The sequence below is a fragment of the Myodes glareolus genome, chromosome 20 (genome assembly GCF_982192425.1).
Source record: "Myodes glareolus chromosome 20, mMyoGla1.1, whole genome shotgun sequence".
NCBI classification, from domain to species: domain Eukaryota; kingdom Metazoa; phylum Chordata; class Mammalia; order Rodentia; family Cricetidae; genus Myodes; species Myodes glareolus.
Genome location: NC_142045.1, coordinates 27,700,425 through 27,713,567, shown reverse-complemented (window position 1 = coordinate 27,713,567; position 13,143 = coordinate 27,700,425). Strand labels below are relative to the sequence as shown.

At 46.2% G+C, this 13,143-nt stretch overlaps 1 protein-coding gene and 1 non-coding gene across 2 annotated transcripts in view; one reads left to right on the top strand and one right to left on the bottom strand.

Moving 5' to 3' along the window:
* Wwtr1 (WW domain containing transcription regulator 1) overlaps positions 1 to 8,505 on the bottom strand; it is a 119,704-nt gene extending 111,199 nt beyond the window's left edge. Inside the window, exons 1-2 of the mRNA XM_048424622.3 lie at positions 8,276 to 8,505; positions 7,508 to 7,942 (exon numbers count right to left, since the gene is read on the bottom strand). Of these exons, the coding sequence (XP_048280579.1) occupies positions 7,508 to 7,938 (431 nt within the window). The 5' untranslated portion in view covers positions 7,939 to 7,942; positions 8,276 to 8,505. The remainder of the gene's footprint in view (positions 1 to 7,507; positions 7,943 to 8,275) is intronic.
* A 3,919-nt stretch (positions 8,506 to 12,424) lies between these two features.
* LOC125394248 (U1 spliceosomal RNA) lies at positions 12,425 to 12,586 on the top strand. Its single transcript, XR_015735805.1, has one exon. It is a non-coding gene; the product is annotated as a U1 spliceosomal RNA (small nuclear RNA).
* The last annotated feature ends 557 nt before the right edge of the window (positions 12,587 to 13,143 follow it).

Here is a 13,143-nt window from a genome sequence, read left to right as displayed (position 1 = left end):
TTGGGGGGTGGGGTGGGAACCTAGTGCAGCGGAAATCCCTAAAATATACGAAGGTGATCCTAACAAGGACTCCTCACTTGTGGCCAGGTGAGGCGTCCAGCGATGGGACTAGGTTGCATGCAATTGAGTTGTTGGCCAAGGGGTTACCATGGAAACCAAAAAAACAACCCAGGCTGTTGTCAAGACAAAGGGTTACTCTCTGCAGCTGACAATGGGGTTGGAAACAACACTCACACAACTCACTGAACAAGGAGAAGTCAAACTGGCACCTAGAGCCCTCACCCCTAGATTCCTACATTCTAGCCTCTTCGATGCGAGAAGGTACTCTGCAAGTTGCCGAGAGAGTAGTGTGAACACCAGCACAGCCACAAAACCTTCGACCTACAATCTGTCCTGCCTGCAAAATATGTGAGGGTGCCGGTGGCACAGAACTTGTGGGAGGAGCCAGACAATGTCCGATTTGATTTAAGGCCCACTCCACCAGAAGACACCCATCCACAACCCTGCTTGGGTAACCAAGAACCAGAGACCTTGAGCAAAACCAAACCTACAGGTCTTTAAAAAAAAAAAAAAAGTCAATAAAATGATTCCTAATGATTTTCTGCTATATTCATATCAGTCTTATCCAGTCATCAGAGAGGCTTCCTCCAGATGGGAACAGAGCAGAGAGACCCACAGCCAGACATTACATGACAGTCTGAGCTCACAGAGACTGAACAGCAAGCACAGGGCCTACACGGGTCTGCACCAGGTCCTCTGTGTATGTATTATAGCTGTTAGCTTAGTATTTTTATGGGATTCCTTACTGTGAGAAGGAGTGGGTCTCTGACTCCCGTGCCTGCTCTTGGGACCCCTGCAACTCCCTCCAGTTGCCATGACCAGTTTTGGTATGACAGTTTTTGCTTTGTCCTTCTATATTTTATTTTGTCATGCTTGCTTCTTATCTCTTAGAAGCCTGATCTTTTCTAATGAAAGACAGAGAGGGAGTGGATCCTGAGGGAATCTAGTACCTCAGCCCCAGTCTCTGCCACAGTCCACGAAAGAGTGGACTCGGTGGGGAATATGTTCCCTGGGCCTGTCTAGGTTCGCGGTGCTAACCATTCCTCCTTGACTCACTCTTTCCTGGCTGTCAGGCATCTTCCTTTGTCCTCCAGCCTTTCTGACTGTTCCCCTTCCTGTCCGTCACAGGATCTCTAAGGACTTCTCTATGTGAAGCCTGTGAGACCTCATCCATACATGGATTCAATCTTGACACAATACACTGATCATACAGGGCAGTGGAAGGGCCCAGAAGGACTGGGCAGAACATGGAATATGTCCTAGATCATAAGGGCAAAGAATACATTAAAAGTTACTTAGATACACTAGACAAAAATTATTTTAGAAAATCATGGTCCATCTTCCCTGAATATTTAAAGGAAGTCACCAGTTGCTAGAGGGTGGAGCTCCTGAGGGCCAGTCTCTCCCTGAGGGAATTCTACTGGTTGATGGGGAGGGAGAGCCATTTTCTTCAGTGACGTCAAGACTAGGAAAGGTCCTCCTGCCCAATAAATAACCCCTTCCCATGTAAACCATCCCAATTAAATTCACTGGGTCTCAAAATGAAAAAGACATGAAAGTAGATGAGAGATTGACGGGGGAAGACAAAGAGGATGAGGGGAATGTAAGTCAGGAGAGGTAATGGGGGGGGTCATACGACCAGAGTACACGACAGTCATGTATGAAAATGTCACAATAAAAACTATTCTTACATAGAATTAATAGACAGTAATTGAATAGGAAATAAAAAGTGTTCCCTCGGGAAGAAAGAGACTCATGATCCGAAACCCAGACATTATAATCCAAGTTCTCAGGGACTGAAAGGGAGGATCGTGATAGATCTGAGGCCAACCTGGGCTACAGAATGAGACCATATCTCAAAAAAAAGAAAAAAATGGTCAAAATATGAAGGAAAAGGGGGTGTAAATTTAATCAATGAAGAGTAAGAAAAAATCCATTTCATTGTGGGTCGGATATAGTCTCTCTTGTTTGGTTAAGGGTTTTTAATGTCAGACACAGCGCAAAGCTAAAATTCAATCTGTTCCGCAAAATGGTGAACACCCTTGCAGTCTCAGTCCTCAGGGCCAGAAACAGGTGGCTCCCCGAGTTCAAAGCCAGCCTGGTCTCCTACACGGGCTGTGTTCTCAGCTAGCAAAAGCTGCATAGTGAGAGACCCTGTCTCAAAAACCCAAACCAATAAATACATCAAACCCAATTCTGACTAATATATTAGGAAATGAGTCGTTTTATAGAATTAAAATCACAGAAATGTTGACTGTGGACTGACTTCCAACGCTAAGGAGTTGGGAAGGGCTGCAGAAATGGCTCGGTGGGTAAGAGCACGTAATGCTCCTCCAGACGACCCAGTTCAGTTCCTATCTCTCAGAGCTCACAATTGCCTCTAACTCGAGACACCTTACTCCCAAGGAACCAGACACCCTGCTCTGTCTGCCCTCTGAGAACCAGCACACACGGCAGTCACACAAACACACACAATAAATTTAAAAAATAGGAACAATGAATCTTAAAAAGAAAGACTTTATGAGATTAACGGTATACCTCTTTACTCCTAGCAATAAGGAGACAGAGATTGGAGCTCTGTGAGTTCAAGACTAGCCTGACCTAAAGAAAAAGTTCTAGGACCATCAGGGCTACACAGTGTGATCCTGTCTCAACATTTAGACAAAGCACAAATTTGGGTTAGAGGTTCCTAGCTCCGGTAATGTGGGCGGCAACCTGTAAGACCCAGCAGCCAGCCAAATGCCACTGACTTACGGAATGGGATGCTACCAAAAGTGACAAAATGTCTGGTTTTACAGCACAGCTGATAGAGTGCCTGCCTAGCATGCGTGAAACCATGGCTTCAAGAATATGCACTAAGCATGGTAGGTCGCACATGCCTGAAATCCCAGCAGCACCCAGGGAGGAAATGCTGGAATACCAATCATTAGTTCAAGAGAATTCTCAGCCTTTGAAAACAGCTTGGGATACACGAGACACTGACTTTAGATAGATAGATACATAGATAGATAGATAGATAGATAGATAGATAGATAGATAGATAGATAGATAGATAGATGCCAAATGAAACCAATAATCTTTTAACTAGAGATAGATAGATAGGCAGATAGATAGATAGATAGATAGATAGACAGACAGACAGACAGACAGATAGATAGATAGATAGATAGATAGACAGATAGATATATAATAGTTGAGAAAAAAGCAAAGCAATAACAAAGATGCCTAGCAGGCAAGCAACAGGCAAACAACAAACTCAGGGTAAAAAAAAAAAAAAACAAACAAAAAACTAGTATAAGGAACTAGGCTCCCCCTATCTTATCAGTGGATCATTGAGGGTTAAAGAGAAAACCTAAATTAAATATAGATGCAATTTTTAAAAGTTTAAAGTTCTTATCTATGAGCTCTGAGGATTGAAGGAAACCACTGTTGTTCAACCAAAGACATCTATACCACTAGATCTGTTACCACTGTGAAGATGTTTGGTGGAAAAAAATTTATTTTATGAGTTCGAGACCAGCCTGGTCTACAGAGTGAGTTTCAGGACAGCCAGAGCTACACAGAAAAACCCTGTCTTGAAAAAACAATATAAATAAATAACGTGCACACACACACACACACACACACACACACACACACACACTTCAGAAAAGGCAGAACAGCAGAGTGTGTTAACCATGACTTTAATCCCAGCACTTAGGAGGCAGTGGCAGACAGGAGTTCCAGGCCAGCCAAAGCTACATCATGTGACCCAGTCTTTAAAAAATAAAATACAACTATTATTAAAGATAACTAGTAATGGTCAATGTCATGGCATGTACGAGCAGGGGAAGTTTTTTGCAGAATTGTTATTTACTTTCTACAATAACATTCATAGAATAAAGACTGGAAAAGTTGACTGAAGGCCATCATTTTCTTTAAAAATTCTATTTTGCTGGGCAGTGGTGGCACACGCTTTTAATCCCAGCACTTGGGAGGCTGGATCTCTGTCAGTTCGAGGCCAGCCTGGTCTATAAGAGCTAGTTCCAGGACAGGCTCCAAAAGTTACAGAGAAACCCTGTCTCTAAAAGCCAAAATACAATAATAATAATAATAATTCTATTTATGGTTCATGCGCAAAAACCATGTATCTCATTATAATCAGAAATTTAAAAATAAATGATAACCTCAGTAGGGGAGCTAAAGAGATTGGCTCAGTCATTAAGAGCGCTTGCTGTCCTCCCAGGGGCTCTGGGTTTCCCAGCATAGTATGCTGGGCTGACCACAACTGAATCTAAGCTTCTCTGGCACTGAGAAAATAAGCTAAAAAGTAGCCCTTCGTGGGTTCAGTCCCAATGAGCCAGGCTGCACTTGGGTGGACTCAGAGGCATCAGAGGAGCCACCCAGCTTCAGCTTTGCCTCTCTATCCGGTACCTTAAAGGTTGCCACAGCAGAGCAAAGGTACAAATACTCCAACAGTCACCTTTAAGAAGAAACAGAAAAGGCTGTCTTTAATCCCAGCGCTCAGAGACACGGGAAAGCAAACCTGTGAGTTGTAGGCCAGTTAGGACTACAGAGTGAGGCCTTGCTCTAAAAAAAAAAAAAAAAAAAAAAAAAAAAAGTAGCAGAAAGTGATGACATCATACACCTAGGACTAATCTAGTTTACTGAAGAAAACGACAAAAGATGGCTAAAAGTCTCTTGGAGGTTTTTATTAATTATTAATAAAGGTCAATGTAATTGCATGTATGAGCAGGGGAAGTTTTTTTGCAGAATTGTTTTTTTTTTTTACAGTAACATTTATAGACTAAATTCCCCACAAACTCATTGTTCAGGTGTGTTAGTGACGTAGGTAAAAGGAGGGGTTGAAAGGGCAAACACCTGCTTAAAAATAGATGGGGTCCACTTCTGTCAGAGTCCACTGTCAAATAACACGATTTCTGCCAAAAACATAAAACACCAAAGCCACCAAAGCCTCAAACTGATCCTTGTCAACTCCAAATTCCTTTGGTTTCGGATCGAGACAGCCCTCGGCTCCCCATAGTCACGAATAGGACTCCTCAGCTAACCCCACTTTACAGATGATAACGCTGAGGAAGGGACAAGGGCTCAAGAGAATTCAGTCAGAGTTCAACAGCTACCGGTTTTCCTTAAGGCTGGGTAACAAAACGTGACACAACATTTACCTGACTCAAACATCAAACAAAGCTCTCAAAGACATCCAGAATTCTTGGCAGATCGCTTATTCTACAAGACACTATTCACAAAAACACATAACCCCTTCAATGCTCTTAATTACTTAGCTAAGAAATGTCCAGGGATGACATCAGGTCGGGCCAACCCGCTGTTTACACTCACTCCATTGACGATTCAAAATGAAATGAAGAAGCACTCTGGTTTGGCTGGAGGAGTTCCTGGAGCCGCATGGGCAGACAGAAATGGATCACAGCAACTTTTTCTACACCCAAGGCTAACTTCTATTTTTGCCCTAAATCACAAACACATCTGAGCAAATTCAACCATTAAGAAGACGTGTAGAAAAGAATTTGTTTTTACTTAGAGGTCATTTTTGTCTATGTTCCCACAGACATTAGGCAATCCCAGCTCTTATTTCCTAATTCAATAATTATATTTATGGGTGCATTCATGAGCAGTTTAAAAGTCATCTGAGACCAAAAAGAACAATCTAAAATGATTGAGACTCTACTTATATTTATTGCAAAGTTCATGTTAGTAAAAGTCAGGATGAAATACGATTTTTATATTATGAAAACAGTTGCATTTACCTAAGCGAACTTAATACACGATATTTTGAACACTAATATCTTTCTAAACTTAGAAAAATGCTATGCTATGACATCACATACCTGACTTCTACCACTATTTAGAGATCAAAGCACATGTCTACACCATGGCTCAATAATCCAGGCACCAACTGGACTAAAAGGCCACTGCGCCGGCTTCAGGATGTCGGTATCACACCAACCCCAAAACAAACATAAAAACAATAAAAAGTATTCCCAAGAAGCTGAAGAGATGGCTCAGTGGTTAAGACCACGTGATGCTCTTGCAGAGGACTGGGGTTCAGTTCCTAGCACCCTAAGCCCAAATTAGGGGAGGGAGTTGCAGCTCACACTGCCGGTTCCTGGAAATCAGACATCCTCTTCTGGTCTCCATGGGCACTTCATGTATGTGATACATACACTATACACCCAGGCAAGGCACACACACATACACATAAAATAAAACTTTTGCTGCTGTTGTTTCTGTTATTCGACACATTTTTCCTGGGCCTGGCTGTCCTGGCCTCCATATTCACCAAGATCCGAGATCTGCCTGACTCTGCCTCCTGAGCGCTGGGATTAAAGCCGTGTGCCACCACCCGCCAGCAAAACAAATCGGAATATGCACAAGATGCCAACAGCTTTGGGATGGGGAAGGAATAAGTCAGTCTCAGATTTGTGCATAATAAACCTCATTTACCACCACATGCTCATTCTTAGAGCCTCAAACCAGAGCATCAAAGATGAACGCCAAAGAAGAGTTTGGTTAAACTCTGAAAGCAGTACAAGCTGTCTTACATTTGAACCTTTGAAACAAGGCTACTTCAACAAAGAAACAGGGCTCTAAGATGAACTTTAAGCCATGAGTTCTCGGGCATTTTCCCTTTTGGCAGTTAAGATGTCAAGCCGAAGTGATCCTGCACCAAGTGGTTCAGCCACAACTTCCATCCAGACCTTTGCTAGCCTGACCCCTATGACCTCACTGGTTCTGAGAACCACTCAAGTTCCAGCTTATTTTTTCCTCAGAAATGCAAATCTCTTCTAGCATTTGAAAATATACTTTTTTCTGTATAACCTATATGCAAAAAATGAATCTAATGTACATCCAAAAGCTGGACCAATACGATATGAAGGATGACAATGCACATTCCTGATGTGATGGTATTCCAGGTTACCAAGTGCAACATCATAAGACTCCTGACCCAATTTCCACACAATTTGTTGGTCCAACCCATAACTACTTTACAATGCAGTTTGTAATTACATCACTGTACTGTGTGGCCATTACATCACCAGCTGGGAAGGGTAAACCCACTAGGCGCTGTGATCTTTTCCGGCTTGCTTTTCCTGAGTGGTTGAAGAACCCTGGCCACCTACTCACCGGCAGACCCTTCTCTTCCAAGGTCTCCCAACGTTCCTGTTATCTTATGCTAATAGACCTAGCTCTGAGATCGGGAGCTAAGGGCCTAAGATCACGAAAACTGCTTTTAGTCAAGTTCAACTCCCGGGGGCTCACTCTCTACTTTTCCAACTTTACAGATCTCTTAAGAAACTTGAAAAAGTCTCAAGCAGACTCTCTGTCTCTTCAACACACACACAGGCGCGCACACACGCGCACACATATTACCAACGCGACAGCGTCCTGGGCATCACAACTGTGCCCCTCTTGGCTGCGGCTGACTTACTTGAGAAAGTATCTCTGGCCAGTGGCGGTGAAGGTCATCTCCCACCCGGGGGGCAGTGGCAGCTCGTCGGTCACGTCATAGGACTGCTGACGGAGATGCGCGTGCTGCTGTGCAGGGCCTCCAGCGGCGCCCGCACCAGTGCCTAGCTGCAGGGATGCGGGCGACGAGTGCGAGCGGACGTGCTGCGCGCCGCCAGCCAGTCGAGGCCCGGGGTGGCCGCCCGATGAGTCGGTGCTGGACTGGCGCGAGTGCGAGCCAGAATCGGGCTCCTTGAAGAAGGACTCCGGCAGGATCTTTTTCCGCCAAGAGCTGGGCTTGGGGTTCATGACAGAGTTGAAGAGGGCTTCGAGGTCCGTGTCGAGGTCCTGCGTGACGTGGATGACTTGCTGCCCTGGAGGCGGGAGCGCAGGGGGCACCGAGGACGGATTCATCTTTCTGCAAGGGAAAAGGAAGATCGGTTCAGGCTTTTAATTTTAATCAGAGGAGGGGGGTCCCGGGGAAGGACAGAGCGAACTCAAGAGACAGTTAGGTACGGGTCGAGGGACCAGCGGTGGGGGAGGGGGCGCCCCGGCCTCCGAGATTATGCAACTTTTCCGGCAGCCAAGAAGCTCCCCTGAGCAGGCAGCGGTTGAGGGAGGTAGGGGTGCCTGTATCAGGCCGGGTCGCAGCCTCCCCTGAGCAACACACCCACCGCCGACCCCAGGCGCGGGGACCGCTGATGACGAAGAGCCGGGCTCCGGAGAGGGTGCGAGACGCGGAGGGCGCTACCTGGGCACGCGGGGAAGCCGAGCCTCAGAGCCTCCCGAACTAGCAAGCTGGAACTCGGCCCCGGCTGGCAGATCCTGAGCGGATTCCCAGCAGCCGAAGGTTTGGACTCTTACATCCCCGGAGCCGGCCCCGAGCGCTCGCACTACGCGAGGAGGCGACTGAGAAGACACAGACGAGCGCAGCCGCCAAGGCTCCCGGACTGTCCCATAAACAAAGTTTGCAGCAAACTCCCACCCCTAGGAAAGAGGCGGGCCGAAAGTGGAGCTGTTGAATTATGCATGACCTCCTGGCCGGAGCCAGCCTGCCCCACGCCCCTCCTCTTCCTCCTCCTCCCACCCCAGCCCGGCTCGCGGGGGTGGGCTGGGCACTTGGCGGCTCGAGAGAGACCGTGCCCCCGCCCCGCCGCGCCGACCTCTCCCGCCGAGCGCTCTATCTGCATTCCTTTGAGTTTACCACTGACTTGGGGCGGGATCAAAGAGAAAATGGCTCAAGCCTGTTAAATCAAGGGGTTATGGACAAAATCCAAGCCTGAGAATAACGGAGGGTAGACTGTTGAGGGGCCAGGGCCCAGAAAGGGTCGGTCCAGGACGCTGCGCCCCCGCCCCCGGCTCGCGGCACGGGGCGCTGAGCTGCCAGAGGTCGGGCCGGGGCGCACCCTGGCGCTGGGAGACACCCGCGAGGCCAGACTTTCCACGGAAGGCTGCTTAGCGCTTGTGACCATATTTGGTCTGGTGAGGAGGCAACTTGGCGGTTTGGCTTTCAATTGTCTGCAAGAGCGCAGACGGTGTCCCAAAAGCGCCGTTGTTGCTGAAGATGCGTCTTCGCCAAAAAGTCGGTTGTAAACTACCAACCTTCAAGCCTTTCATCAATCAGTTTCCTCTACGGGATGAATCGGGCTACTAGGGGTTGAAAGAAAAAAAATAAATAAATCGAGACAAAGCTGGGTTCTAGAAGGGCCAAGCAGTTGCGGCCCCCTTCCCTCCTCCCGCGGCGTCTGAGAGGGTAGTGGGAGGTTTGGAATGTCCCTGAGTCCCTCCGGGGAGCCTGGAACTGGGATGGAACCGGGGCAGGTGGCAAGGATAGAGAGGGTGTGCCAGTGACCCGGAAAAAGCCACCCATCCTCCCACCGACTGGGCCCGGGCCAGAGGTGGAGACCCCTGCCTGCCTTTGGGGGAAAGGAGGTCAGGCCTGGTACGACAGCTGCCGGGAAGAGGGAGGCGGCTTTGCCCTTCCCATTGCCAGCTGCTCAGCTCTATTCCTTCTCTCCTTAGGCCTCTCTCCAAGAAAGGGTGGCCGCGTTAAGTCAAATTCCAGGAAGCCCCTACCCGACCCGCAGATTCTAGTAGACGTTTATTAGATAATCTAAAAGAGGCAATACATGTAAAGCACTTTGTTTAGCCTGGGCTGGGTACAAGTTTGTCAACAGAATTATATTAAATTCAGGCTTTGTGCTTTACTTTGTTAAAGAGCAAAATAAAGTAAAAATTAAATCCACAGTGGACGAACAGTGTTATGGGGAAAATGAAGAGGCCTGTGAAGCTGAAGGGACAAAGGCAAGGCCACTCCTTAATTTTTCCTTTAAAAGACAGAAGAGTGCACAGAACGGTGGGCCAGCTGGTAAAGGCCCTTGAGGGCAATCCTGACGACCTGAGTTCGATGTCCACACCACACACGGTAGAAGGAGAGAACCAACCCCTTAAGTGTCCTCTGGCTTCCACGAGAGCCCCTCCCCAACACAATAAAAAATATTTTTAAAAAAATCTTAGTCCACTCCTAGAATAACTGTATCCTATCTCAAAGTGAGCTACATGCCCAGTTATCTATACTTGAGCTGTGACCCCGGGCCCCTCAAAGACTGGGCAAAAAGAGGGTAGCCCTGTGTCAAGGCCTCTTGAATTTTCCCAATCATGGCCTCTTTTTGCCTGAAAAAAAAATGTTTACCTGAGCCATGCCTATATAGGTGTATAAAACGTGTACAAAGCACTTATTGATAATCATAAATGGATTTTAAAACAATTCCTGGGTATGTATAGAATTTTGCCATTCATTAAAGACAATGAACTATGCTTCGGACAGTGACTGTAGTTCAGCGGCAGAACACTTGCCTCGGATCTTCCCCTATTAGTAATATGATGAATACGATTGTTTCTGTATGAAGAATTAAACAGTTTAATGCTGCAGGACAAGGACATCTTCCGTATTTTTCACTTTTTTTATTTTACAATTGCTAGTCCTGAGCCTGGTGTAGTACAAAATGGCAGAAGCATGTTTAGGGCCTTCTCAGAAACTGTTGGGAGTCCTGTCCTAGATCCAAGAGAAAATTTCATTTAATGATTTCTTCTTATGAAACCCAAGTCAGCAACTCAAACAGGCAAGTTTTAACACCAAACATTCGAACACAATATAACCCAAAGATATGCTAATATGGTGCATATTGAGGAATGACAGTTAAAAAACATTGTCTGTGTTTTCCATAATTAAATCATTGTGTTTCTGCAGAAACAGAACATCGTGTGCCCAGAAAGAAGACTACGGTGCAAATCTGAGTGGTAGTGTTCCAAGTAGTGTTCCTCGGTGTTGTGTGCTGTGCCGGTGTGCACAGAGCAAAGTGTGCGTGTTGTGTGTTCAAAACCAAGAGCACAGTGAAGTTGCAAGATGCCACACAGGCAAGTGCTACCAGAAACACGATTCAGATTCGTGATGTTTGGTTTTGAATTAATTTTTGGTCCTGTGTGTGTGTGTGTGTGTGTGTGTGTGTGTGTGTGTGTGTGTGTGTGTATGGATATATATATCCAGAAACTTTTTTTTACTTGGTTTTGGGGGGACAGGATTTCTCCATGTAGCCCTGGCTGTCCTGAAACTCGCTCTATAGAGCAGGCTGACCTCGAACTCAGTGACCTGCCTTATTCTGATTCCCCAGTGCTGGGTTTAAAGGCATTGGCCACATTGGCCACCACCTGGTATCAAAAAGCTTTTACAGCTGCCGAATTGTTCATGACCCCCTGCTCCACAAGAAATGACACAAGCCGCATGAGATCATCACCGGAGTTTAAGAAGCTCCTGGATAAGCTCCCAAAAAAAGAAGGGCTGGCTGCTTGCATGCACCCAAAACCGTTGCTATCCATACACCAAGTCCTCTCTCTACTTACAGGATTGGTAGGAAGGGGGAAAGCCTCTGAGGCTCACTCCTTCAGAAGCAGGCTCTTGACAAAAGGGAAGGAATTAACCGTGGAGCTAGAGGAAGTGCCTGGGATGGGAAGGTTACTAACTCAGAAGCTGCAGGGCTGATGGGATGGGGCTTGAGGCCAGTCCCATTCCAGAAAGGTTCTTTTTTTTTTTTTTTAGTTAATTTTTTTTAGTGTGCATTTGTGTTTTGCCATGGGTATAGGGTCCCTTGGAACTGGGATTACAGACAGTTGTGAGCTGCCATGTGGGTGCTGGAAATTGAGCCTGGGGCCTCTGAAAGAGCGAGCACCCAAGACCCTTAACCACTGGGCCATCTTTTCTCAGCCCCTCCAGGAAGGTTCCTGATAAATGATTCAGTAAGATTTGCTATCTTCCCCACCCTTCCAACAATAATAGCTTCAATGACTGTTATCAGGTCCAGGTACTGCCCATACATAAAGGGTAGTGTGGTTTTGTCGACTTGCTAGTTGTTGTTCGTTTGTTTGTTTTAACTTGGCACAATCTTGAGTTATTTTGGAAACTGGAACCTCGATTGAGAAAATGCCCCCACCAGATTGGTCTGAAGTTAAGACTGCAATGCATTTTCTTGACTGATGCTTGGTCTGGGTCCGTCTCCCTGCAGACAGTGTCACCCCCAGACTACAAGACTCCAAGCTGAGAGGAGCAAGCCGATAAGCAGCATTCCTCCAGGGTCTCTTTATCAGTTCCTGCCTCCAGGTTCCTGCCTTGAGTTCCTGCTCTGGCTACACGAAACTCTGCCTAAAAATAAAAGTGATCCCACAAGAACGGTGACTCATTCCTCCAATCCTAACACTTGGGAGGTTGAGGCATCAGATTGTCAAAACGCCTAGACTAGTCTGGATGACAGAATGAGACCGTCTCAAGCAACAAGAGAAGCAAAATTTTAAATGAAGGCAATTAACAAATGTTGTCTCTTGACCCATTGTGAGAACACAAGCTTTGCTATTTACCGGGCAGGGGAAGTACCATGATCACGAGGGTGGTTTTCCCAGAACGAGGCTTATCCATTGCATTCCGGATGTGCTGCCCTCTACAATTTCCCCAAATGTGAGAAACTCAGCTGCATGATTTGTGGTAGTGGTGTACTATGTCCACTCTCTCCGAAGAAGAAGAAGAAGAAGAAGAAGAAGAAGAAGAAGAAGAAGAAGAAGAAGAAGAAGAAGAAGAAGAAGAAGAAGAAGAAGAAGAAAGAAAGAAAGAAAGAAGAGGAGGAGGAGGAGGAGGAAAACTTTGAAGTAGTTAACTCCACCTTCTACAAAGGGCAAATAATTTAACCTCCCTAACTCATACATCACTCATTTACTAAAGTTGTAATCTATTCAAGCCAATAGGCCACCCTCCTTTATTGCTTCCTTTAATATGTCTGCTGAAATATGGTAGGGTCACAGCTTTAACTGAACAAGGAGACTGTAGAGTAAAACTACCCCAGGACCTCCCAACCAAAATCTTCCCCTAGGCAGGTGGGTACTTGAAACCTTCAACAGATTTGAGCCTGAAGGGAAGAAGTCAACTACACTGTTAGGAAAACCACTTGGCAACAGGGCCGACTAAAGCAAGTTTCTAATCCCAGCTAATCAGAGACTGAATGAGAAGGATTGCAAAATCAGGGTCTTCCTAGGCTGCAGAGCAAGGTCGATGTGAGCCTAGGAACCTTGTCAAGA